This window comes from Telmatherina bonti (assembly GCF_933228915.1).
Source record: "Telmatherina bonti genome assembly, chromosome: 2".
NCBI lineage: Eukaryota > Metazoa > Chordata > Actinopteri > Atheriniformes > Telmatherinidae > Telmatherina > Telmatherina bonti.
In genome coordinates, this window is record NC_136620.1 from 35,904,550 (window position 1) to 35,929,228 (window position 24,679).

Sequence of the window (24,679 nt, forward strand, 5' to 3'; positions counted from 1 at the left end):
CCACCACACCACTAGCAACATCCATGCCTGTGCATTTATAATTTCCAATATCATTTTACCATTTCATAAGTTCACTTGAAGATCGCTTTGATCAGATGTATGCCTTTCATTCCAAACCTTCCAAAGCAAAAGGCTCTGATGATGTTGAAAGGCCTGAACTAAATTAGTGAAATTTCAAAGACTTATCTGATCTAAGATAAAAAAAAAACGTGTTATTGGAAAATATTTAATATTCACCAGAAATAGGGTCACAATCTTCAGAAACAAATAAATCCTCCCGATAGCTGTGGAAGTGTGTGTTGTTTCACAAAGCTGTTGTTTTACACGTTGTTCGTGCTGTTGTCTAACCTGATAAAACAACCGGTTGAAGAGCAGAACATGCTGTAGTGTGCCACATGGATGCGTTGTGCTTTCTGAAGACAGTTTCAAATGTAAGACAGCTGTGACTGCAGGTAAAAAATGGATTAATTTTCCATTAAGAGTATCGAAGCATGAACAAAATCCATGCATGCTGTTTAAATCCAGCAAACAGAATCGTTTAATGTGAGAGGAGTTAAGGTGGGATAAAGTATTTACATTTCAGCAACCAGTTCTTGAAAATTCTTCTTAAAAAATTGATGCTCACACAGCAACGGTTGCATAATTAACATGTGAGCCAATAACCTCATTTGGATCACCAAGTTTGATGTTGATATCAGCAGGCGAGCTTGCAACTCATATTAATAAAACAACTCTTAGCATTCCTTAGCGGTAATCGTCTCATTTCATCACGGAAATTTCCAATAAGAGAGGATTTTACAATGTGTTTGTAAAAATGAATGAATGACTTAATAACTACAGGTGTTTTGTTGTTAATCCTGTTTCCCTCTAGAGGGAGTTGTAGCCTAAAAATACATTTAATTACTTCAAGTGCGTGAGTAGGCCCAGGAGGACACATATGAAGACTTATGTAGAAGAAATAAATTGCCTTTTTTTTTTTTTCTTGTAATGTCTACAGCCAAGTCACAAAATTGTGTAGAAATCAAAGTAAGAAGAGAAAATAAATGCACTGCAGCAACATTTCATCTTGAGAAATCCAAATAAAACACGCCTCTTCCCTCTCTTCTCCATCGCTTGTGGAACACATTGATTTGCCATTGCAAACAGAAAAGTGAAATCAAAATGACCCCTGTTACAATCTCAGTGGAGGAAGAGGGCAGGTAGGAGGCATCCACTACAACTAATCACTTTGATCCTTTTCTATTATTTATATCCCCACAGCTGGGTGAGGTCTACACGTTTTGATCAGCTCTCTGGCTCTTTTATCAGTCACTGCCACTACTATCCAGCACTTTAAATTATTCAGTTGGGCCTGCTTTGTTGTTAATAGCGGTGATCATTCTTGCTTAAATGGTGTAATGTGTGTGCTGACAGCCAACTGTGATACAAACCTGTCCGGTGGGACACAAATCTATCAGTGGTGGGCGCCTATCTGCTACATTAGTAATTCCAGGCACCAGTGAGGCATAGACAAGTAAAATACACTTAGCCTCAAGGCTGACGAAACAGGGTCCCTTCACATGGGATCGTTCATGGTAGCATAAAGTTTTTTTCTCCATCATCCACGGTCCACATAGTCAGCCAATTCTGGAGCTAACTCATCATTAGCATTAGCTTCAGAAGCTAACACCACATGGCCCTTGGATATTACACTACCCAATGTTTAATGGTGAGTAGTTGACAGTTAGCTTCACTTATAACAGGATAGATTAAAAAAAAAGAGATTAATCATAATAAACTCTAAAAAAATAGCGCACCAATTAAGACTTCTGCAAAGTGGCAGCAAAATGCTGGGATTAATTAGGATCATTCCATTTGTCTAATGCTAGCCTCCTTGTCTCCTCCATCCTAGCAGCCAAATATTTTGAAAGATGTCTCATTTCCTTAAATGCACCTGGAGGATATTTAATTAACATCGGTTTGGCTTTGAAACAAGGACATCTTGTTTTATTTAATGTTTGTCGCTTCACTCCTCTCTCCTCATGTCTGTCTTCACCTCCTCTGCTCGCCCGTCCGGGGGGAGGAACTGAGACACAAATAGGGGAGTCAAGTGGGAGAACTGAGTGTGTGCAAATTGGGAAATGAGATAAGGGGATAGAGTAAGCAGTGTGAAGCACCAACGCAGATCGTGCATGCTGCCATTAACAACCCGAAAAGCCTCGAGCTGTAAAAGTCAGCTCAGAATCTCTGGCTAACTTCCTGTAGCTTAAAACATATCAGATATGAACTGAATGAGAAGTTTAGAGTGATAAAAATGTGAACCCTTTTGTACTTATGTCCAGCTAAAAAAAAAACAGTACAGTTTGGATGAGATGCAATGTAACATAACAGTAAATATTTTGCTCCTGATTCCCACAAACAGTTTGTATTTCATGTCAACCTGAATAAAAAAAAAAAGGTTTTGAGTAAGGCATGTATTTTTGTTGATCTTGCAGCATTCGCTAGGAAGTAGTTTTCCATGTGACTTGTTTGCTCACCCTTCCCCCTCAAGGAGTCCTGTCAACACTACCAGTCTCATGGGTGGAAAAAGGTCAGGATGCCAAAGGGTCAATCTTGTGTTTGGTCCTTTGGCTTTTCCCCTCCCTTTACACCACAATGCAACTATTCCTCCTGCTGAACCACAAAACGAGATGCCACTGGGAAACATAAATCTGGGCTGAAGCAGGCAAGGTTGAAACGTAGCCAGTGTAAATGATGATACTGATTACTATTGTGTTTCACTATAAACAGATCAATGACAAATGATAATTACCACTGATAGAGCTGCCAAACGCTGAGCTGTCCTCTGTCAGCGCATCAACATTTCTCTGTTTAATGTCTTCCTTTCACATTTACAGACTAATTTAAAAAGCCAAAATCAAATGAATGCCTAAGACCACTGCTGAAGCCGTTATTTTTGGCGAGCATGTGCTTCCATTTTGCCCCATATGGCAAATAAATATTAATACAACACTCCAAAGGCCTGTTAATCTGCCTTTAGGCAGCTAAATTAGTCGTTTGAAATAAGGACTGGTGGTTTTCTTTTCTGTATTTATTCTTCCCATCAAACCCACAAAGTCATTTGCCCCAGTTATAAAGAATCTTACTGATAAGCTCATTCTCATACATCTGTTCAAGATGTGATTGAATTCCCTGTTTTCTCTCCATAAGCTGGGCCCGAATCCGGAGAAAGGCTCCATGCTTTTCATTAGTGGTTACTTAAACTGGTTAGAAACATGGAGAGGGTGGAGGCGGGAGAGGTTGAGCAAGAAGATGCATGTAAACCGCAGCGTTCTCTGCTTGCACATAGCCTACAGTATGCTCATTCCAACGCGATACGAGAGCGAGCGCTACATGCTGCTCTCCTATTAAACCTGAAACCGTTAAATTTTTCACTGAAATATTAGAAAGACATTTAACCTCCATCTCTAATCTTAACTGACCGTATGATCCCCGCAGAGCTGAGCAGTTTCTGGATCTCATGACTTTCCACTAAGTCACACACTGATTAGATGTTTATGAACTCTTCTGTATTTTTTTCAAATCTACAGGGTGGGGGGGGTGTCATCACAGAGCTCTGGGTATGTTCCTGTCAATAAGCCAGTTAGCAGAAAGGAGAGGAAAAGAATTCAATTCCAGACTTATTTAATAGGGGATTTGGCATGACAGGTCAGCGGGTGTAATCCAGGAGATTGGACACTGATTCTTTAATCGAGTGGCTCCACAGTACGTCTCCTTCTTCCCCTCCCAATTTCACTCTTGCAGGAGAGTCCCCCTTGTGTAGCACTGAATTTCAATGGCCCGCCACTCTCCTGATTCAACACCTCCCCAAACACACACACACACACACACACCCTCCACTCCTCTGCTGCATTGAAACCAGATGGAGATGGGGAGCAGAGTGTATCAATAAACCCAAGCCTTCTGATTTTCTTCCATAACTAGGAGAGAAATTAGGTATTTATTAACAATAACTCATTCATTAGTAAACAGCAACTGGACATGCTTCTTAAAAGCTCGAGCCTGTGAAATTGGCAAAGGCACTCGAGTAAAACTAGAGTGAATAGTGGGGGAAAAAAAGGCAGCAGTTTGGTGGCGGTGTGCCATGCTCAGGTCTCAGCAGTGCAGTGTATCTCTTGTAGCAGCAACAGATTTGGTGTGATTTGCACAGGCTGCTTATGTCTGCTCTGCTCACTACCTACATCTCTGCCATGATGAGGCCAGGAGAGAAACCGCATCATATAGGAACACCATGACCTAGTGCATGACCTCTCAAATTTAACATTAGCAACATAATTGACCCGGAAAGCAACATGCTAAACTATTAGTGCTACAAAACTGTACCTCTTTTATCATTAGTTACTAAAATGATCTGTCTGTGACATTCATGGTAATAACACAATTCCCTTTCCCATTTTCCTTTTGAAATTTTATCACCATAAGAGGAGAGAAAGACATGCTGGATGTCTTGAAGAGATGAAAAATTCTCACTTCCTGGATTCAATATAGATACTGACAGTTCATCGGCCATATTTACTGTCCATACGCGGTAGATGCTATGAGAATACTCAATCAAACTGACATTCCTCCCTCTTCTTATTGAATCATCTGACTTTTTTTTTTTTTTTGTTTTTAGAATAAACACATACAAGGAAACACACACATCCAAAGAATACACATTCACAATCTGATACTTTGCTAGCATAAACCAGGAGACAGAAATTCCTCCCAACGGATCTTTCCCCCCACCTCTCCCTGAATCCCAGAGCATGAGTAATCATCAGGCCCTGTGAAATGATCGTAGCTTTCAACGCTAATGGAAGCCCTGCACATTCATTATTCAGTCCAGAAAACAGAGTGCCGCAAAATGTCGAGGGACCTTTGAGTTATTACTCAGCAGGAACTAACCTTAGACTATGAGGTGACACAAGCCCACTGCACTTTCTCCTCCTCTGTCTCCATCCCTTTATGTGTGCGGCCCCTCCCTGTGTCCATCTGTGCTGGCAGACAGGAACCACACAGAGAAGGCGAGATTGTATCACAGCTGTGGCGTTGTCAGACAGCCAGTGATGGGGTGTACTGTGTCGCTGCAGACAGAATGACAGACAGTCTGAGCTCTCTTGTGCCGCTATGGCGCTTGACCACTGTCGGCCATGATTGGTACAGAGAAACTTTCCCCATGTTATGGCCCTCTTGGGGCTGCTGTAGGAGGAATGCGACAGGAGGGGCTGCTGCAGTGCTGAGGGGCCGCTCAGAGGTTGGATGACCTGTCGAAAACACAGGTCGTGAAACAGATAGGTTTGATATGTGAACATGCCCACACTTGTGCTTAAGGAAAGGGACACCGAGGACCATGGTGCCGTAGACTAAACCAGCCCGTTACCCCACCCGCCTGAAAAGCAACACACATCAGACAGAATTCCAGCAATGCACTTAAGCCGTCTTCAGTAACCAAGTCTAGACTCCAACAATCATAAGTCTTCTATTTTACTTTGTCTTCAACTGAGTAATGATGGTAAAATACTTATTTAGTACTAGTACACAAGCATATAGTAGTTCTGTTCCTGGATTTCTGATAAAACAGCAGAGTGAAATTAAAAAAGGCTCATTTGTTTTAAAGAGTACTGAAAATCTCCACCTCCACAGAGACCAAGTCGTTTTGTCTGCATATTCAGAAAAACATGCACATACACCACTTCACAAAGCACTGCTTAAGATTGTAACACTTTTACATGCTCCTCTTCTCACACACAAGCCGGGGATTTTCTTTTACTCCCTCTGCACTGCTGCCTCTACTGTCAATCTGCAATGCAGACTAACACACAAGCTTTAACAGAGCAAATCATTCTTCCGATAAAAACCCAAAACATCTCATCTGGTAAAAGCCTACGAGAAGCCTCCGTTAGTAATATGACCACAGAGGAATTACTGCCTGTTTGTGTGATTTTTTTTTTTTTTTTTTTCCCCTGTGTGTGGATTATAAACAACGAAACTGTACAGTTGCTTTTTGTGTAGTTGAAAGTGTGTGTCATGGTGCTATGAAAGTCTCAGCATGGAGATAAGACTTTCCAAGCTCGAGGCACTTAGAGCATGTATTAGTGGACCTGTAGTTTATTCCGTCTTATCGTGTATTCTTGTCTGCTGCTGCCTGTTTGACTCAGGCTATATAGCATGCCAACATGTTGCTATAAAATGACTCTGTTAATTTGATTAGGAAACTATGATTCAGGATAGAGAGTGTCAAAACATGATTGGAATTGTATAGTGTGTGTGGGGGGTGTTAATGAGGAATCACTGAAAAGCTAGTTGAGAGCTACTAAGTGGGTCTGATCTTATCGGCTACTTTGGAATAAAACTGAGGGTGCTTAATGTAAAATTGGATAAAAATGACTTTGCACATCGGTGTGGCTTACAATAAAAGATTTACAGGAAGATCATATTTTCTGAAAGGAAACATAAAGTCCACATCAGCTTTTTTCTATCAGTTCCACTTAAAGCAAAAAGTCTCCAACTCATAGATATCATTTTTATTTTTTTATTTTTTTATTTTTTTTCATTGTCTGATCTAAGATGCTTTTCTGTTGATTCATCCTACTATTAAGCACTTCATTTCCTTTGCTCTGTAACTGTAGCTAAAAGTTTACTGGATATGCCAAAGCTAATCTGCAAGAAGAAGATGCAGACAGAAAAATAAAAAAAAAAAGAGTAAATAAATTACAGGGTGACTGCTTTCTGTGAATCACAGCGACCTTACACTGGGTCGGTTGTAGCCTTTTAAAAAAAACTGCAGGATGCTTAAATTAATTTGGACAAAGTGATTTCGGGCAGGATTCTCCTCCCCTGGCTTTGCTTCTTTCACACTGATGCCTCGTACACAAGCGCCAAACATAATTTACTTAAAATGGTGAGATTAATTCCAGAGTAGGCTGACTCTGCTCTGGGTATTAATTATCATAATGGTTGCGTGGTCCAGTGCCACACAATCCTCTCACATCTCTCTCCCTCTCTTTCACACACAAATACACACACACACACGGTGCACTTGCTCCGCTCCTCTCTGAACCCTCCTTCCCACGATCCGCCCACCACCTCGGGACTGAAGTCACGTGTCTCTAGGAGAATCTACATCACCACAAATCACACTCAGTCAGCGCCCGGCAGAGAGAGAGAAGGAGAGAGAGAGAGAAAGAGAGAGGGTGGGAAGATGAGAGACCGAGAGGGGTGTACGACCAGAAAGCCCCCACCACGCCAGCTGGTTGGAACGGAGAACATATAAAAATAGATGAAATCCACTGTGCTTATCCGAATGGTTTTCCTGTTTCCAGGTGCATCTCATAGAGACAGGAGATGAGATTCAAGCAGAACCGAAGCTTCCTTCCTTGTGATCTCCAGCAGTCCGTCTGTGTCTGCCGCGGTGCGTCGGGGTGTGCGGGACGCGGGGCGCAGCGCACAACTCAGCTGTGGAAAAGGGGGGGGCAGCTGCTTCTCTCTGTGTCATTTCTGAATTCTGCTGGGATTCTCTTGTCTGAATGAAAAGGTGACTTCCACTATGAGGGTTGTCTCTGCAAACTTGTTCGCCGTGCTGCTCCTGTGCGCCCTCGCGAGCGTTTTCTACGTGTGGAGCGCGTTGGAGGACCGTTTGGAGAGACCCAAACGGGGATTCTCGGTCCCGGCTGGAGGCTCGTTTTACCAAGCTCTGTCAGAGGACCTCTCAGCTAAAACTTTCCGAGCACTGCTTGCTGTTCCAGCTCCACAAAGACCCCGTTCGGGGGGCAGACTTGAGGCTCACAACCTCACCAATCAACCTGTCTCTGCAGGAAGTCAACATTTCCATGTGAATGGGGATAAGAAGAGGTCAACGCAGCGGGTGGATCCGGTCAAGTCAGGCTCCCCTCTGGACAACGGGATTTTTTGGAGTGACTGGCTGGAGGATCTCATTCCTGTAGGTTTCACAGACGAATACGCTCGTGCTTGGATGAAGAAGACGAGGGCATCTCGCGTGGTGAACCTGGAGCCAGGATGCGGCAGGATATCCAATCAGCTCGCCACATTTGCAGATGGGACAAAAGCGTGCGTGCGTTATGGAATAAACCCGGACCAGGTGCAAGGAGAAACTTTGACTTATTACCTTGCCAGTTTGCTGGGCATCACGAATCTGCCTCCTCTCACACTGTCCCAGCTTGACGGTGACAGTGAACAGTGGGCGGCTGTGAGAACGCGCGTGGATAGTTTGCAGTGGAGCGATCGCGCCGTGGTTTCTCTCACAGAGTGGATCTCAAACCTGACGGGGGTTGTGACACCTGCGCCGCTCAGGCAGGAGAGCAGCGGGCTGCATCCTTTGCTGGAGGGGCTCGGGAACAAAACGACCACCGAGCTGCTGGAGCTGATGCAGTGGACCGACCTGATCATATTCGACTACCTGACCGCAAACTTCGACAGGCTGGTCAGCAATCTGTTCAGTCTGCAGTGGGACTCGCGCGTGATGGAAAGGGACACAAGCAACCTCCTCAGAACACCTCGTGGTGACCTTGTATTCATTGACAATGAAGCCGGGCTCGTGCACGGCTTCCGCGTGCTAAACATGTGGGAGAAATATCACAATTCAGTCCTGGGTTCTGTGTGCGTTTTCAGAAAAAGGACCACGCAGCGCGTGGCGGAGCTGCACAGGCGCAAAGACTCCAGGCAGAGGCTGCTGGAGCTCTACAGAGACAGCGAGCCTTTGTCCCAGGAATTAGGCTTTCTCTCAGAAGAGCACGCTGAAGTTCTCCAGGACAGGATAGACAGATTACACAGACACATTTTGCATTGCAAAGGAAAGTACAGTCAGCTGTGAACATTCTGCACGCACCGCTGATGGAGTGTGTTGTCTGCATCACACAACGAGCTTTGTGCACCTGTGCAAAACTGCTGCGCATCACACTAAACTCTCTTTAATATCCAGCTGAACTACCTCTTGTGAATAGAATGTGTTACCAACTTATGAATTAGTAAATTTGACATCTTTTTAAGCTTTCCACTGAGATTTTTTTCACACTATGCCTCACTGTGAGGAGAACTGTGGCCAGTTTGTCTTTTCTAACTTCGCTCCACTGATGCTCACCTGATTTGGCTGATTTGTGACTTAGGTACCAAAATGTAACCTTTAATGTGTTTGGATTCTTGCCTTGTGTTCTCCCATGCACTCTTAAGCCTTAACCTAAGTTGACTTTTCTTGAGTACCATGTTTTCTGTTAATTTCCCCAGCGCTTTTTCTAGACAGTAATTTGCACACATTGTAATAAGCACTCTTGTAAACGTGTTGAGATTGCATAATCAGCCTTAAAGTCACAAGTGTGTCATATCTATTGTACATTTGTAAGTTGTACTTAAAATTTTGATGCTAAACTAATTTAATGTACACTGTAACATTCCAAAATCTTGTCCTTTTTTTGATAAATACACCATAATTTAACTCAGCTGTTGTTTAGACTGTGTTTTATAACTGTTTCTAAGTTAGAGGGCATGAAATTATTCAATTCAGTGTTTGCATTTGTTATGTGAATTCTTGAGGGGGTGAAGCCCCATAGCCTCAGTATTTGCCCATACAGTGCTCGCTTTGTTTTGTAGGAATATCATGTGCAGGCACACTGTTCCCTAAAAGCCTCACTATTGGCCACAGGCATGCTACAGCATGAATCTCTCTAATCCCCTTTAAATTCTCATGCAGAATGATGAACTAAAGGAGACAACTGAGATTATTTGACATGATTTGAGAAGGGTTTTACAGTTCCCTAAGTGCTTATATCATAACCCCCCTACTCTCCACACTGCAGTGTATTTGTCAAACATTTTAAATGGTGATCATATGGTCAATGATGGGTGGCTTTTTGGGCTTAATTTGTTGAGTTAAGATCTAAGAACTCCCACAGCAGATGCAGGTAATGATAAGAGGCCAATACCTCGGATACTGTGAGCTTTTGCAGTTTTTCAGTGAGAAGCTTCCGGAAAAAGACAAAACATGCACGTATAATGCAAGTGTAGGTTTCTGTAATTCATGTGCATGTTTCATCACCACCAAACTCTCACAAGACTCTGATAGGCACATCCTTTCTTTATTCGTTCCACATACGGCTCAGTCCTGTGTCTGATTCCTAAAATTACAAGCACATCAGAGAGGAATTATTAAACTTTGAAGACCAAATTCTTTCCAGCCTTTTACTAACCGACACCTCATATGGTTTCTTTTACCGTTTTATACACGAAGCCAGAAAACAAACCCCTTTACAGTTCCATCCAATCAGTGCATCTTCTGCAAATAGCTTCTTGATTTTTGTCCTTGTGGTATATTCCCTAGCTAACAGCACATGTGTCGGTGATTTGTGCTTCTTCCACAACAGAGGTGTAAGTAGGTATAACTGGAAGGCTTTTTTTTCCACCCTCAGTGGTTAAGGGGACTTTGGGATCAATATGTTCACTCACTGTTGTGTTGGCAAAGGTTTTGTTAATGATTTGGGTGTAGGGTTGGGTTATATAGGAACATTTGGGTCTCAGGAGGGGTGCAAAAGCTGCATTTGCAGCTGGGCATGGCTCTAAGCATGTCTGTTTATGCACTGCGCAGAGATTTACAACTAGCTGCAGACACCAGGGATTAAAAACAATGTCAAAATGAGGTCTGCATTCTTAAACCTTTCTTCCTTCCTGTCCTGAGCAATTTCCTCGATCTGTATTTCATCTGCATTTTACATGTCCTGCTGTGCATCTGTCTTTGTGGTTAGCATCACTGTCAACTTCTCTATTACTTAAATAGAGAATGAAAGTTTCATTTTGCTAATTAGCTGTTTTTGTGAATTCTTCTACACCAGAAAGTCTTAACCTGGGACCATGCAAGCAGTAATCACACTAATGGGGTGGGGGGGGAATCAAAGAGGTGGTTCAATCACTCTCTAACTGTTCACATATGTTCTTCCCTCACTCTTCCTGCATTATTCACCCCCCTCATTCCCACCCAACAGCAAGAAAACCCTCACTACACTTTGTAAACTGTCTGGCAACCTCATGTGGCACCAGCGGCAGCGGGCTGTTACGCAGAATACAACAAATTAGTTTTGCCATTCCTTTAAATGTCAATGTTCTGCCGTTCCTCCCAGATATGCTGATTTGCAGAAAAGACTGAGGCTCAGATAGTCAGACAGCCAGGGGCCCAAGGCAGGCCCGAGCACAGACCCCAGGTATCCGAGCTGATCTTCCTCTTCTTTGTGCGCATTGCAAACATTCCAGAGGAGCTGAGGGAGGATCATCTCCATGGACACGCCGACACACACAGACACTGCCAGGCAGGCAAGTGAAAGAGTCCCAGCTGTGTACATAAACTATTGTAACCCCCCCCCCCCCCCCCCCCTTTCTTAAAGAGTAAAATAGGAAAAGGAAAAGTCAGGATCCTCGGTCGGTCATGTTCAAAGAATTTTGTTTAAATGAATGCAACATTTTGGCTAGGAAAGAAAATCTCTCAGGGATTATTATCATTGTCCAGTCAAAACAAGCACCTGATTAGATTAGTTAAAATAAGATTAGCTGTGAAATACAGTAAACATGCATCCAAACTCTACAGAACACCACTGAACCCATTCTGCTTCATCTAGTTTGATGGAGTAAGGGAAAAAAACTTCCATCCTACTGTAGCTGGAAGTTTTAGAGCTGAACTCTTTCTCATATAATAATCAATACTCAACCTGTCTTAGTATATCCTGTGGCAACATACACAATTGCATGCTTCATTAAGTATGAGCTCATGCCTTGATTACCCCACAAGTCAGCCCACACTTGTCCTGCAGGTACATGTTTGTCTTGTTGTTCCACTTACTTTGCAACCTGTTGATGTCTGAATTTTGTAGGTGCTTTAAGAAATACTTTTTCTAATTATTTCTTGAGCTGTTTTTTCTCTGTTTCCTGTCTCAGTGGTAAGCTCAGCTGAAAGCCTCCCGGCTATTGCCTTGTATTCATTCAAGAGATCGTTTAACTCTCATCAGTGGAGCAGGTAAACAATTGAACCAAAGGCCTGTATGTAAAAACACAAATTTACCAACTCATTTTCAGTGTTTTGGGTGGTTTTTGCCAGACATGAGGTGACATAGTAACTAATACTAAAGGGCTAGTGCAAGTGAACAGACATAACTAGCATTCTTTCGTGGCTACACAGGCTGAAGAACTTCCTGCGCATGACTGAATGATTTCTTTATGAAACATGGGGAGAGTCACTCAGTCACAGCTGAATGGATCCAACGACTGGGGCTTTGTCAGGCTAACAACTGGACATCCAGGCTTTAGTGTGCCTGCAGAGGGGATACAAAGCCCACCTTTGTCCAAACCGAACGTAACCCTGTATATTCCTTCTGAAGATGAAAAGTTAATGAAATTTGGAGACAAACATTAAAAATGAGAGTTTAAAATGTCCATATTAAATAAAAAGCAAAGATTTTAGTTTCCACAATGAACCGTCTCATGTAAAGGTGTGACTTTTGCATTTGGGATCTGTAGTCAGATTTTATCACCGGCTGTGGATGTAACATCTGAAAACATCACAGAAAACACTGATCTTTGATAATCTGATTTCATATGTAAGTCTGATGTCAGATTTCTGTTTAATCTTCTGGAATATTTTAGATATGACAGCTGAGAAGAAACCAGTTGGTTGCTTTGTTGTCGGGCAGCCCAGACTGGGAACAGCTGGTTCGTCTGACATAATTCAAGCCAGACATGATTCAAGAAGGATGAGTATTCAGAAGACTTCTTCGAAGCAGATAAAAAAGCATCTCAAGAGAGAATATAACTTTTCTTTACACATCATAAAAAGTTTTCTCAGTCTTTCTTGTTTATATTCAGCCTCCCTTCTATCTACCTTCTACATGTGAAGCAGGGATTCAGTGAAGGTTGTGTGTCACTGTGATGAGTCAATGAAAATATCTCTGCTGACAGTCATGTAAAAGCCTTTGATAGGATTTTCTTTCTTGAACAGTTATTTCTCTTTATTTCCAGCGTCTTCAGCCAATAACCTTGGATCCTTGAGTATGGAATTGGTTTATGCAAATAAAATGTGGGGTAACACTTAAGTGTACCTCTCTAGCTATTGTAAAGTGTCATCATGCTTGTGAGATTACAACCTTATCTTTATTTCTGCTGCATAACTTTATTAGTTCTACTGTGAGTCAACTCTTTGATGGAGCCAGAAATGTATGATAACACTCTATTCTACTATTCTATGATGTGAAGTAATAATATAAAGTCTCCTACATATTATCCATTAAACTTTTTTAGAAACAAGAACTGTTTTAACTTGTTTTAGATTCTCTGTGTTTCCCTTAATATGATTTGCGTCATGCTAGGCACAGGATGCATGAAATAAATCCTGATTAATTTCACTACTTAATGCCATCCTGTTTGTCATGCTTCGCCTCCCAGGCTCTGCGTATAAAATGTCAGAACCATAGCCTGCAGAAACTAATAACCTTTACGCGCTTTTTTTTTTTTTTATGATTAGGATTAGCATGTTATTCACAAAAGATAATAGGTTCATTGCGTTTTGTTAGAATAAAAACTTTCATTCTTTTAAATACACTTTCATCAAGCAAAGCAGTAAGGATATAGTGTGTGAAATGATGGCCAAAAGCACACTCAGGCTTTTTTTGCCGGTAAATTCAGGATACCTATGGCTTAAATAACATATATATAGCCTAGGTTTCTGTTTTGTTTATTTAATCCATTAATTAGCTCCACCATCAGACCATGCAGCAACCAGTTGAAATAGTTTGCTGCTCGCTTTCATCCTTATGTTCATTGAAACGTTGTGATTGTTCAATTGAGATTCTTTTTATTCATTTATTATCCTAACCGCCTAGACCGATTAAGGGTCGCGGGGGAAGCTGGAGCCTATCCCAGTAGTCTTTGAGCAAAAGGCAGGGTACACCCTGGAACCAATCAACCTAAGATGCATGTTTTTGGACGGTGGGAGGAAGCCGGACTACCTGCAGAGAACGCATACACGGGGAAAACATGCAAACTCCACACAGAAAGAGGGGGTCTTGGCTGCAGCCTGGAGAATGAGGCAGGGCTGGATATACTCAACATTTTGATTGGATTAATGCTAACTCTAACCACACCCATTTGACATCCAACCTGTCTATTTGATATCCATCCACACCCAATGAATGTCAAACCATGCAGGATTATTGCACAGAAGGGCCACTGCCCAAACCCCGCCCCAGCTGAGGATTGAACCAGCATCCCCTTCTTGCTGTGAGACCACAGTGCTGACCACTGTGCCACCAGGCAGCAAGTGAGATTGAGATGATTGATGGATACTTTTTTCTGTTGTTGTTGTCTTGGTAATGCCTGTTGGTACCTCAGTACACCCAGGGAACCTGCTTCAAGTACATGCTGTTTTGCATTTGGATTCATTTCTATGTAAATGTGAATCAGTGTGCTTATGGAAATGACTTTTTCTTGGTCTTTCGCTAGAAAGAATAACTGATCACATTCATGAGGAGATAATCTATCATTTTACTCCTGAACGCATCTTTCTCGTGGCCATCTGCACCTAGCTCAGGCTGCGGCCGTAATTAAGATATTTCTATGCAAATGACTGATGTTGGGATGAAGGGGCGGGTGGTTGTGAAACAACTCCAGGAGTAGGAGGAGAGTTGATTGGTCCAAATGAGCTAGCTCGACGTATAGCTGTAACTGAGGGGGATGTAGGTGTATGCTAATGCAGCACCGCTCGCCAAGCCCAGCGATATCCTCTGAGATTCTAAATTTTCCTGTATAAAAATTTTCTCTTATTCATTAAAATATATCTTCCTACTTGGCATCTCTTGTTTTATTATCATTTCTTTTTCTGTGGTTTGATGTCAAGAGTTTCATCCTCTCCTTGCCAGAAGTGCAGTAAGAATCGATAGACAGAAGGGCAAGAGGACGTGTGATACTTGATGACAAAATACCTACAATCTGCTGAAACAGCACATTCCTTCCTGCAAGCTGACCGCTTGCTCTCTGAATGTTAGTGTTGGCTGGAGGCTGTACCCTGTCAGAGACCTGCGTGTGGTTACTCACAATAGTCACTCTGAATTATAGCACCCAATGGCTTGGCCAGCGCTCAGTAATATGGTCATTTCTATGTTAATTGTGCTTTGTGCTGCTATAGTATGCTGTTAATACAGCACAAGTACACCGGCTTTCATCATCCTGTAATGGTGCACCATTACACTGAATTGATTACTGAATTGCTAACTGTGAGAAAATGTGGCGACAGTCGATCAGTTAAGCAGATATGTTGTCAGACAGAAGTATAGCCTGAAAGGAGGTTATTCAAGCATGTGGTGATAAAGACAGGTATGGAGGCGTCAAGGTGCGGGCTTCTCCCTTTTAAATGAAAGAAGAGCTCACTCCAAACAAATGGAGGGGTTATAGCTGACTCTGCAGTACGATTGCCATTTGCGCAAGATTGGACATGCCTTACTGGAGGTGAGGTGGAATTACTTACTGTAGGATACAGAAGCACAGTTGGAAACAAAAACAGACACAGCTGCATACCCGTATATATAACCTAATGAAACTTCTGTGATTTCATGGCTCTTCTACTTTGAGGTTTATAAACTCAGACTCGGTTTGTTGGCAGTACTGCAAGGCAGGCAATCTCAGTTCTCATAAGGCTTTATTTTCCCTTCTGTGTCCTTGACAGGAATGTCGCTTGATAATATTGCTCTTACAATATTCTGAGAAAATCCGTTTCTCTCAGCTTGCTCTTGTTTTAATGCTGAAGGTGCAGAAAGAGTAAAGGTGTCTCTAGACCTGAGAGCTTCCTGTTAAAGAAGGGACATACATTTGTTATCTAGTCAAGAAGCTGAGTGTCTGACAAGAAGGATAAGCACATCTGGGTAGAACAGATTTGCTGCTGGTTCAGGCCTTGAGGCAAATTTCAATTAAGGACTCCTGACCAGAGCAGAGTTCATGTTTCAGTAAACACTGAGGTACTTCAGTAACATTTGGGTAAGACACTTTTGCTTGGTTGGGCATAGTCAGCTTTATATATCAATTTCATCACAGCATAACCGAGCTGCTGCATGGTGTGACATTAATGAATAGACTCACACACACTTAGCAGTAGTGCTTTAATTTCTCATTATTGGTGCTTTCTAAACTTTTCTACAGCTAATCATTAGCTGCAAAATGTAAATGAAAATGAGCAAAAACTTTAATTAGTGTGAGCTGCAGCTTCAGCGCTTTGTCTGATTATGCAGAAAGACTAAAATGTCAACTGCTCAAATCCAGTGGTTTCACTTAACTACATTTTGTGAAGCCAGTCATAATATTTATGACAAACTGACTGGATGTTATGAAAGAAAATGTTGCCAAATTGCACATTAGGTTGTAGTGTTCTGAGCCGAGGTGCAGCTATTTATCTCACCCACAGTAGGGATGGTGCAGACTGTGTGTTCATGTGAAATAAGGATCAGATGTCTTGACTTGATAACAAATATAGTGTAATAGTTGTGTTATTAAACTCAAAAAGAGTACAGTAGAGATTCTTGGAACACCAAGTGTTCAATAATTCAGTGATATCTGCAGAAGTTAACATGTTTCAGACTAATGCAGTAAGTTTGGAAAGTTTATATGAATTGGTTTGATTATATGACGTGCTGCTGGGAAAAAAAACTGCATTACAAAACCTATTCCTCACTGTCCAAGTGTAAAATACTGTGTGTGCACAATGGCTCTCTCCTTTAGTTTCAAGGGCAGAATGAAACCATGAGAAATGCCAACTGGTCATTTTCAGACATGGAAGGAATTTTCTGCTGGAGGTTTTCACTGTTGTATTACAGGCGGTCCTCGACTTCCGTTCCTACGCCATGGCGTAACCCAAAATTCTGCAATAATTTGGATTTTTACCCTTAAATACCCCCAAAAGACCCCCTTAATTGCTAAATAACAATCTAAATATATATATTATACATCATATTAATGGAAAAAACAGTACAGGCAATTAAATAGATTTTTCAATTAAAATTAAATAAACATACACACATTGAGGTGTCATCTTAGCCTCCATGTCACGTGTAATAAGAGCTTATACAGACCCTCGTAACTTCAAAACTTGCTCTATTTTTTTTAATTTACATTTTTTTAATGAGCATCTTTAAGTCGAAACAACGTAAGCCGAAGACTGCCTGTACCTGTGTTTTTCATTTGTGCATCAACTCTTCTCGAAACTAAACATTTGTGGAGTTCTGTGTTGTGAAGCCTGTACCACGAAGCCCGATTAACATATCTGGGATATGTCTCTGGTTACCTGGGCTGACGTACACAGACACAGGCAATCCTGATGAGCAGTTCTACAAAGCTGGAGTTTTAACTCTGTAATTCCACCTAGGTTTTACAATCTTGATCAGTGCACACTCATACAAACATGGTGCACCCCTGAGGAGCATCCTGTTTCCCCATATAGGAGCAGACAATTACTAAATGCTAAAAATTCCAACACGTCATCCAGGCCAAAAGCAATACGGGCTGTTTTCGAAGAGAACTGACTGGTCAGGAGGTGCTGATTTTATACTTGTTGATGCAGAAGATAACCATTTCTGAAGCAGGTTAGCTGTTCAGTGTAAGTTACCATGGTGATTTACCCTTGTAAGAAGCGAATCAGTGTCTATGGAAAACCCAGGGATAACTTCGTAAGAGAAAATCCAGCTTCATAGTAGGAGGCCTCTGGAGTCGCTCCAGATTCACAAATCAACCAAATGTGTACAGAGTGCAAAGACTCATGGGAAACACATTTAACCTTTAACCTTTTGTGATTGTTACTTTATAAAGTTAGTCTATGTAAGTCATTTGTGTTGTTTACATTTTCAAAATGTTGTTGGACTGATTGGTTCTGGCACAAGAGTAGACTGTACAGTGAAACACCAGTAAATCCAATGTGTTCCGCTTTTAGAAATGTGTCTGCATAAGAACACAAGTATTACCGGACCCTCGATAAATTTAAGCCAGTCATTTTTTATTAACGTAAGCAAATCTTTAACCTGTCTTTTTTTTTTTCTTTTTTTTTTTTTTTTTTTTTTTTAGTGAGGCATCATTTAGTGAATGTAACATGAAACACATTGTGCAGGTTTCATATTTGGATTAACACAGGAGATAAATTTACTGGCAATTTTCTGCCGGGACACAATAAATTTTTCTATTGACGTTTTTCTTAGATTGTATGACCAATATCTGAATCACTGAGTGGCTTCACTCTTGCAGATTGATGAAGCCATTAGTGGCCATTTTGTAGCTGGGTTTCCAATTTCTAGCAAAGAAAATCTGAAGCAATCTGCTAAAAAGCTTCAGCACAGCAGAATCCAGTCAATTCAATCTTTACAGATATTATTTGTAAATTTATGTCTTTTAGCTCTGTTGTACATCTAGTCTTCTCTAAACCAAGCTATACCACTTTAAGCAAGCATATGAAAATCTTTATTATCTCTGTTATTATTATTATTATTATTATTATTATGATTATTATTATTATTATTATTATTATTATTATTATTATTGTTGTTGTTGTTGTTGTTGCTGTTTTTGTTTTGTTTTTTCAGTAGTCTCCATTCACTTTTTTTCTTATTTACGTCTTTGTGAAGCTGACAGTCAAATCCCAGCTAATGCTGCAAAACTTGTCTTGAGAGTCAAAGCTGCAAGTCGGTTGGGTGCCTGCAGCCTGTGGCTGTTGTTCTGGAACAAGAGCTGCCAGTCGGATGTTTGGTGGGTTTAATCACTCGCTTCCCCAGTCAACATGCCAAGGAAAACATGCCAAGCCAGACATCAAACCCCAACTTTGCCCCTAATGTGTTTATTGGTTCATGGTTGAGTATATGATAACAGAAACATAGTGCAGATTATACTGTATATTACTAAGAAGTGATGTGTGTGTGAGTGTGTGTGTGTTTATGTAAATGGATGACTTGAGTGGCTTGTACACTACTCAGCATGAGTATGTTAGTAAGACTAGGAAAGTGCTATGTAAAGTCAATTAAGAAAGAACAAGCAGAGAAGCCAGATGTGACTATTTAGAGCTATTTTACTGTTATTTTAGCTGACTGCAACACATTTGCATAATCTTCATAATAAAAAATGAAACTGTCTTAAAATAATAATTTGACACTATTTGCTTGTAAAATGTTTTTTCTTGTGCTGTTGCTTAGCGGCACAATTCACTTAACCTTTAACATCACACCAGCTGCATTCTGATGAGCATATATTGACAATGATATTGATTACCAGCAGACACCTCAGCATTACAATGTCCACAACTTGATTTCAATCCAGATGTAAGAAAAGAGCAGATGGAAACCTGCTCGAGGTGCATTTAGGTAAAATGGTGAAAGCCAAAAAGGAAATTAAGTAGGATCTCTTTAATTACAATTATTTTCATGACATCCACATTGCCACCTTGTTTTCCTCTGAGTGATCCCAACCAGCCATACACACATAAGGAGCTTAGCAAAGTAACAACAGAAATGAAAACGTCTGCAAAGATCTACATATATTTTTTATAAAATTATCTTTTTCAGCAACTGTGACTAAAATAAATGGGTTGCCAGGTTGGAAAACAAAGGTTTCTCAGCATATGAGCTTATTTGATGTAAACGATTGTCTGCTACCAGCCCACCTGTCAATGAATTGGTTGGTTGTATGGACCAACAGGTGTAAACAAAACATCTCACATTGTTTCACTCTAATTTTGAATATATTTTAGGCTTTTTTTTTAAAAAATGCTTTAGTCAGGACATGAACTGGACAGAAAAGGCATATAAATATTTTAACGCGTTGCACTGGAAAAAAAAAATGCACACAAAGGTACCGCTTTCGTGTCACACTGGTAACCTGACTCATTTCAAGTAATAAGAGAGTGGCATCCGGCCTCCCATGCCAGGAGCAACACCAATTATCCTCTGACACAACTGCAGGGTGGAGCTTTGTGTCTAGCACTGCATGACATCCTCAAATTACTCTAACCAAAGTGGAGACAATATGAGGTGTAGTGGTTCACTTCCTTCCACGCTGAGAAGCAATCCAAGCTGCAAACCTTTCCACCATACTCTGTACAATATGCTTCCTTCGGCAGCACAACCTAAACTATCAGCGAGAGGTTTCAATATCCTCTCAGTCAAAGACAGAGCTCGACAGTCAAGCAGGTTACATAAAAATTTCGACCACCCGAACATTTTGTTGACTGTGAGGCTTAAAATAAGTCCTTGTTGTTTCATTTCGCACTCTTTTTTTTATTATTATTATAAATTTCTCTTCCCTTCCTCCTAAATCTCTTTCTTCACATCCATTTGCTCTGTGCAAATATTGTAATTATCAGATCCTAGGAGCATTGTTTGACTGCACGGTGGGGGCTAATCATCTGGGCTACTTACAAAGACATCTTCCGGACAATCAATGCAGCTGCGATGGAAACTAAATCTTTGTTGGGTTCCACATCCCTGAGTCGTATGGCACTGTCGACCATATGGGGACATCTATTTTCTCTCATTTTGACTCTGTTCATTTTTCCCAGAGACCTTCGATTTTTGAACCACCTCATTAATTCTATGCCATTGATCTTTTCTGAGATAAAAAAAAAGAGGGGTGGGGGGGATCATGGGCAGAGGGGGGTTGAAATGTATTGAGATCGGCTGCTGCATACAAGTCAGTTTTAAAGGTACAAATGATCACATCCCATTGGGTACGGTTACATGATGTTTTTTATTTCGGAATGAATAATTTGGAACTAAATAATTCGGAATTGACGTATTCTCCCACGGGTTTACATGAAAACAATAATTTCAAACGGAGGTTTACATGAAACACGTCCTTACTTAATTATTACTATTTTTATAATAAATGTGAAGTAGCAGCTCAACACCAGCATACTACTTCACTTTTTGCAGCAACTGAGAAGAAGAAGAAAGATATACCACCAAACACAGGAGGCAAAACAACACGCGTCATCGGGACAGGACAAGGTAACGAGCATGCTCAGAACGACCAGAATTCACTTAGAGCGGAATGAAGGTTTACATGACAGAGGAATAAATTAGTTCGGAATTAAAATGCGAATAAACCAGACACTTACATTGGAATTAAGTTTAATTCTGAAGAGAAATGTGCATTAGGAATTAAGTGTTTACATGGTCGTTTTTCATCAGTTTAAAGTGGAATTAACTTTTATTCTGAATTAAAAAGGAATTAAAATTCCCATGTAAATGTAGCAGTTGAAAAGAACAGAGATGAGGTATTAGATATAATAAGGCAGAAAAAACCTGCTTATGCAGGAAGGGGAAGTGAAGTGCAGCAGAGTGATTTATTTTTATGTGTTTGGACTTTTATATTCACCTTGTTTTATACTGCTGGTGTGGAGGTAACAGCAAACAATATGGTTCTTCCATCAACACATAGAAGTAGACATGCTGTGAAATGGCAAAAGATTATCTTACTTGCTTATCAGCTAAAGGATACTTGGCAACTATTTTTGTCTTTAACAAATTCAGCAATCAATAATCAGTCCTTTATGAAGCACATAACTGGATTAAAGGTTGTTTGCATTCAATCACAAGATGTGATTACAAGCATCAAATCAAAACATCGGTCAGTCCTTTTTCTGATTAGCATTTTCTAATGTAAACTTCACTGAAATAAAAGAATGTGGTTTTCATATTCACTTGTTTTCTGAGGGGATCATCAGCTGCTGAGTGGCATGTGGCTCATACTTCAACACTTTATTTGGCTGGTAAATTAATAATCAGTCATCCTTCTTAGGATTTAGATCGTTCTTGCTTAAAAATTTTCAATGAATGAATATTCTGTTAGCAACTTAGATCTTACACAAAGATCAATTGTTGAACATTAAGGACCACAGTGAGAAAAGTTTAAAGAGGCTTTTGTCTCACTGAAGTCATACCCTTTGTTAAAAAGTGAGTTATGATTGTAGTTTTTCAAAGGAAGAATGGAAAAAGTAAAAGCATGTCAAATTAAAAAACTTTAACACTATGATATAACACGTGTTTACCCATAATGCATATGTGCACAATGTACAGCAGGACAGCGAAGCAGAGCTCAAGACAGCTCACCTGGTAAACAGATTCACAGTGACATAAATAAAGGACACACCAATGTGGGACTTTAAGGCATCCAAGTGCAAGGAATGTGAACTTGTTGCACCAGACCGACAATGAATCCAGGTCCCGTGACCCCTGCCATGTTTGCTTTTATAACCCTCTGCCTTTTAAAAAAGAAAACCCTCCCTCTTTCTGTCATCCCTTATTTTTCTGCAGCTTTTTTCAATCTGAAGTAACTGACAAACATTCAAGCCACCTAGTCAAAACAGTAAGTGTGTGTGGGTATGTGCGTCCCGTCAGCAGGTTTGTCTTCGATGCTTATTTCTTCATTCAAAGGCATATTACCCACACCTAAGATAGTTGTCCACCAGATCTAATCCATCAGCCTCTTTGCTTGTCAACATGTTGCCCTTCATAGGTGTAAGCATGTCTGAACGCTCCCCTCCCTCTGTCTCCCATCCCCTTCACCCCTCCCAGGTGTTCCCATAATTCACTTGGTTTCAAATTCCTGAACTTCAGAGGCACATCGGCAGATGAGAGCCGAGATTTATGGCTCGCTGATGGACAGTGGAGGGGTCGCGGAGTGGGGCTGGGAGGGTGATAGTCCACTTCAAAGAGGAGGAAGCTTTTGTTGTTCCCTCCTGCACATATGTGGTGCACACATAACCCTGGCTCTCTTTCCCTTTGTACCTCTAACAGCTGGAGTACTTAGTCACTGATAAACACACAGCGTATGCATGCATGCATTTGACTTACTGTTTCGTTAGATTAAAAAATATCCTATAATATCCTCCATCTCTTTAACACTGGCAGCCACATAAACATAATTTAGTCTTCTATCTTTTGTAATATCAAAGGTGACCCTTCAAAGATTGCTTTTATATTGCAATTGCATAAAATATTCCTCTCCTTAAAAGCCACCACGCTCCACCCCATTAGAATGAGTCTGTGTGACTTTCATATAACTTAATAGGTCACAAACTGATGTGTGAGCGTGTTTGTGTTTGTGTGTGAGCGGCCCAGCCATTCCCACCCAGCTAGCATTACATTGCACGAACCCGCGGTGTGTGAAGTTGATGGATGTGTGGCGTAGAGCTGCTTCTCTGAGCGGATGTGTAATGAAGCCTGCTTTGCTTCAGTAACATTTGAGCTGATTGATGACAAACAAAGGCCATTTAACATGCAGGGGTGCTGTCTTTTAACAATGTAACATAGCTTCATCAATAAGATTACACATTTAGCCTGAGTAAAGACACCCTCCTTTTGTCCACAGCTTGCTGCTTTTTAAATGCAATCTGTGGCGTTATCAAGCTTTCCTTCCACCCACATGAGAGGAACCTACCAGGATGAGAATGAAGTCATGTGAAGATTCATGAACCACATTATATTTATATTCCAGTTCTTGAAATCCAGTTTGATGAAAGGAAAAATGCTTTTTTTCTAGCTTTTAAAGTTCAAATTATCCTTTATCTTTTTCCTCTCTGTTAAATGTAAACCCTCACACAATTTCCTCTGAGTTTTCCCAACACTACCCATTGCAAGCTGCAAAGCTGATGTAATTTATGGCTGTTAATCCCAGTAACCGTGGTGATTCAAAAGGCTCAGTTCTCCCACTGGTTCTTCTTGTTTTTCATGGTCTGACCTGCCAACTGAAAGTAGAAAAGCTTTGGTTTTGCTTGCAAAGTGGGGATCTGCATTCTGCATGATTATATCTACAGATATCTGACTCCAAATCAGAATACTATGAAGATTTAAAAAGTCATTGTGACTGATATTTGATTCCAAACAAAGTATTCATTCATGATCGTCCATGTCTTCCCTTTTCCAACTTCATTAGAATCCATCAATGTTGGCATTTTAGGCCTCCTTTCCCAAAGATTCTGAACATTTTCTCTCACAAAAGCAGTATCCATAAGAGACTGAGTCTTTAAAGAGCAGTGATAGTCAGGACAGAACTTATTTGTGAGCGATTTGAAGGGATTTGTCTGTTTGTCTCTCAACAATGCACAATATCACTAAACAATATAAAGAATCTGGATAAATGTGAGTGTGTGAAGGGCTTAAATTGAACATCCCTGATCCCCAGCCCCTCAAAAGACCTTGCATGAAGACCATCTTTCATCAATATCTGATAAAAAAAAAAGTACAAGAGCAAAGGGGCTACTGTGGTCAGACTTAAAAGGGCGCTATGATGGTATTTGCAGTTTTCTGAGCTTTCTACAGTGTTACAGTGTTGAATTCTCATCAGACATGTGAATGACACTGTTTTTTATCACCTAAACGCATGTTTGAGTTTGAGTTTGAGTTCCAGCACGCTCTGCGTTCGGTTTCCATAGCGACGAAAAACGCGTCGTTTTAGAGAGTTTTTTCTACTTGGAAATCCTTGTGACGTCCCGGGGGATAAGGTTCGGTGATTGGTTACCTTCTACTGGTTAACAAGGGCATGTACAAATGCATCAGGCGGGTGGAAAACGTGGGATAAAGTTATTTCCAACGATGGCTGGTGAGTTTACCAAAGAGAGACATCCTGCTGCATTCGTTGCTGTGGGTTGCTG

The 24,679-nt window shown here is 40.9% G+C and overlaps 1 protein-coding gene across 1 annotated transcript; it reads left to right on the forward strand.

The window, feature by feature from the left end:
* Window positions 1-7,208: 7,208 nt before the first annotated feature.
* fjx1 (four-jointed box kinase 1) lies at window positions 7,209-9,436 on the forward strand. The gene has a single exon (XM_079255075.1). It carries the CDS (start codon window positions 7,568-7,570, stop codon window positions 8,849-8,851), a length of 1,284 nt encoding a protein of 427 aa, XP_079111201.1. The 5' UTR covers window positions 7,209-7,567; the 3' UTR covers window positions 8,852-9,436.
* The last annotated feature ends 15,243 nt before the right edge of the window (window positions 9,437-24,679 follow it).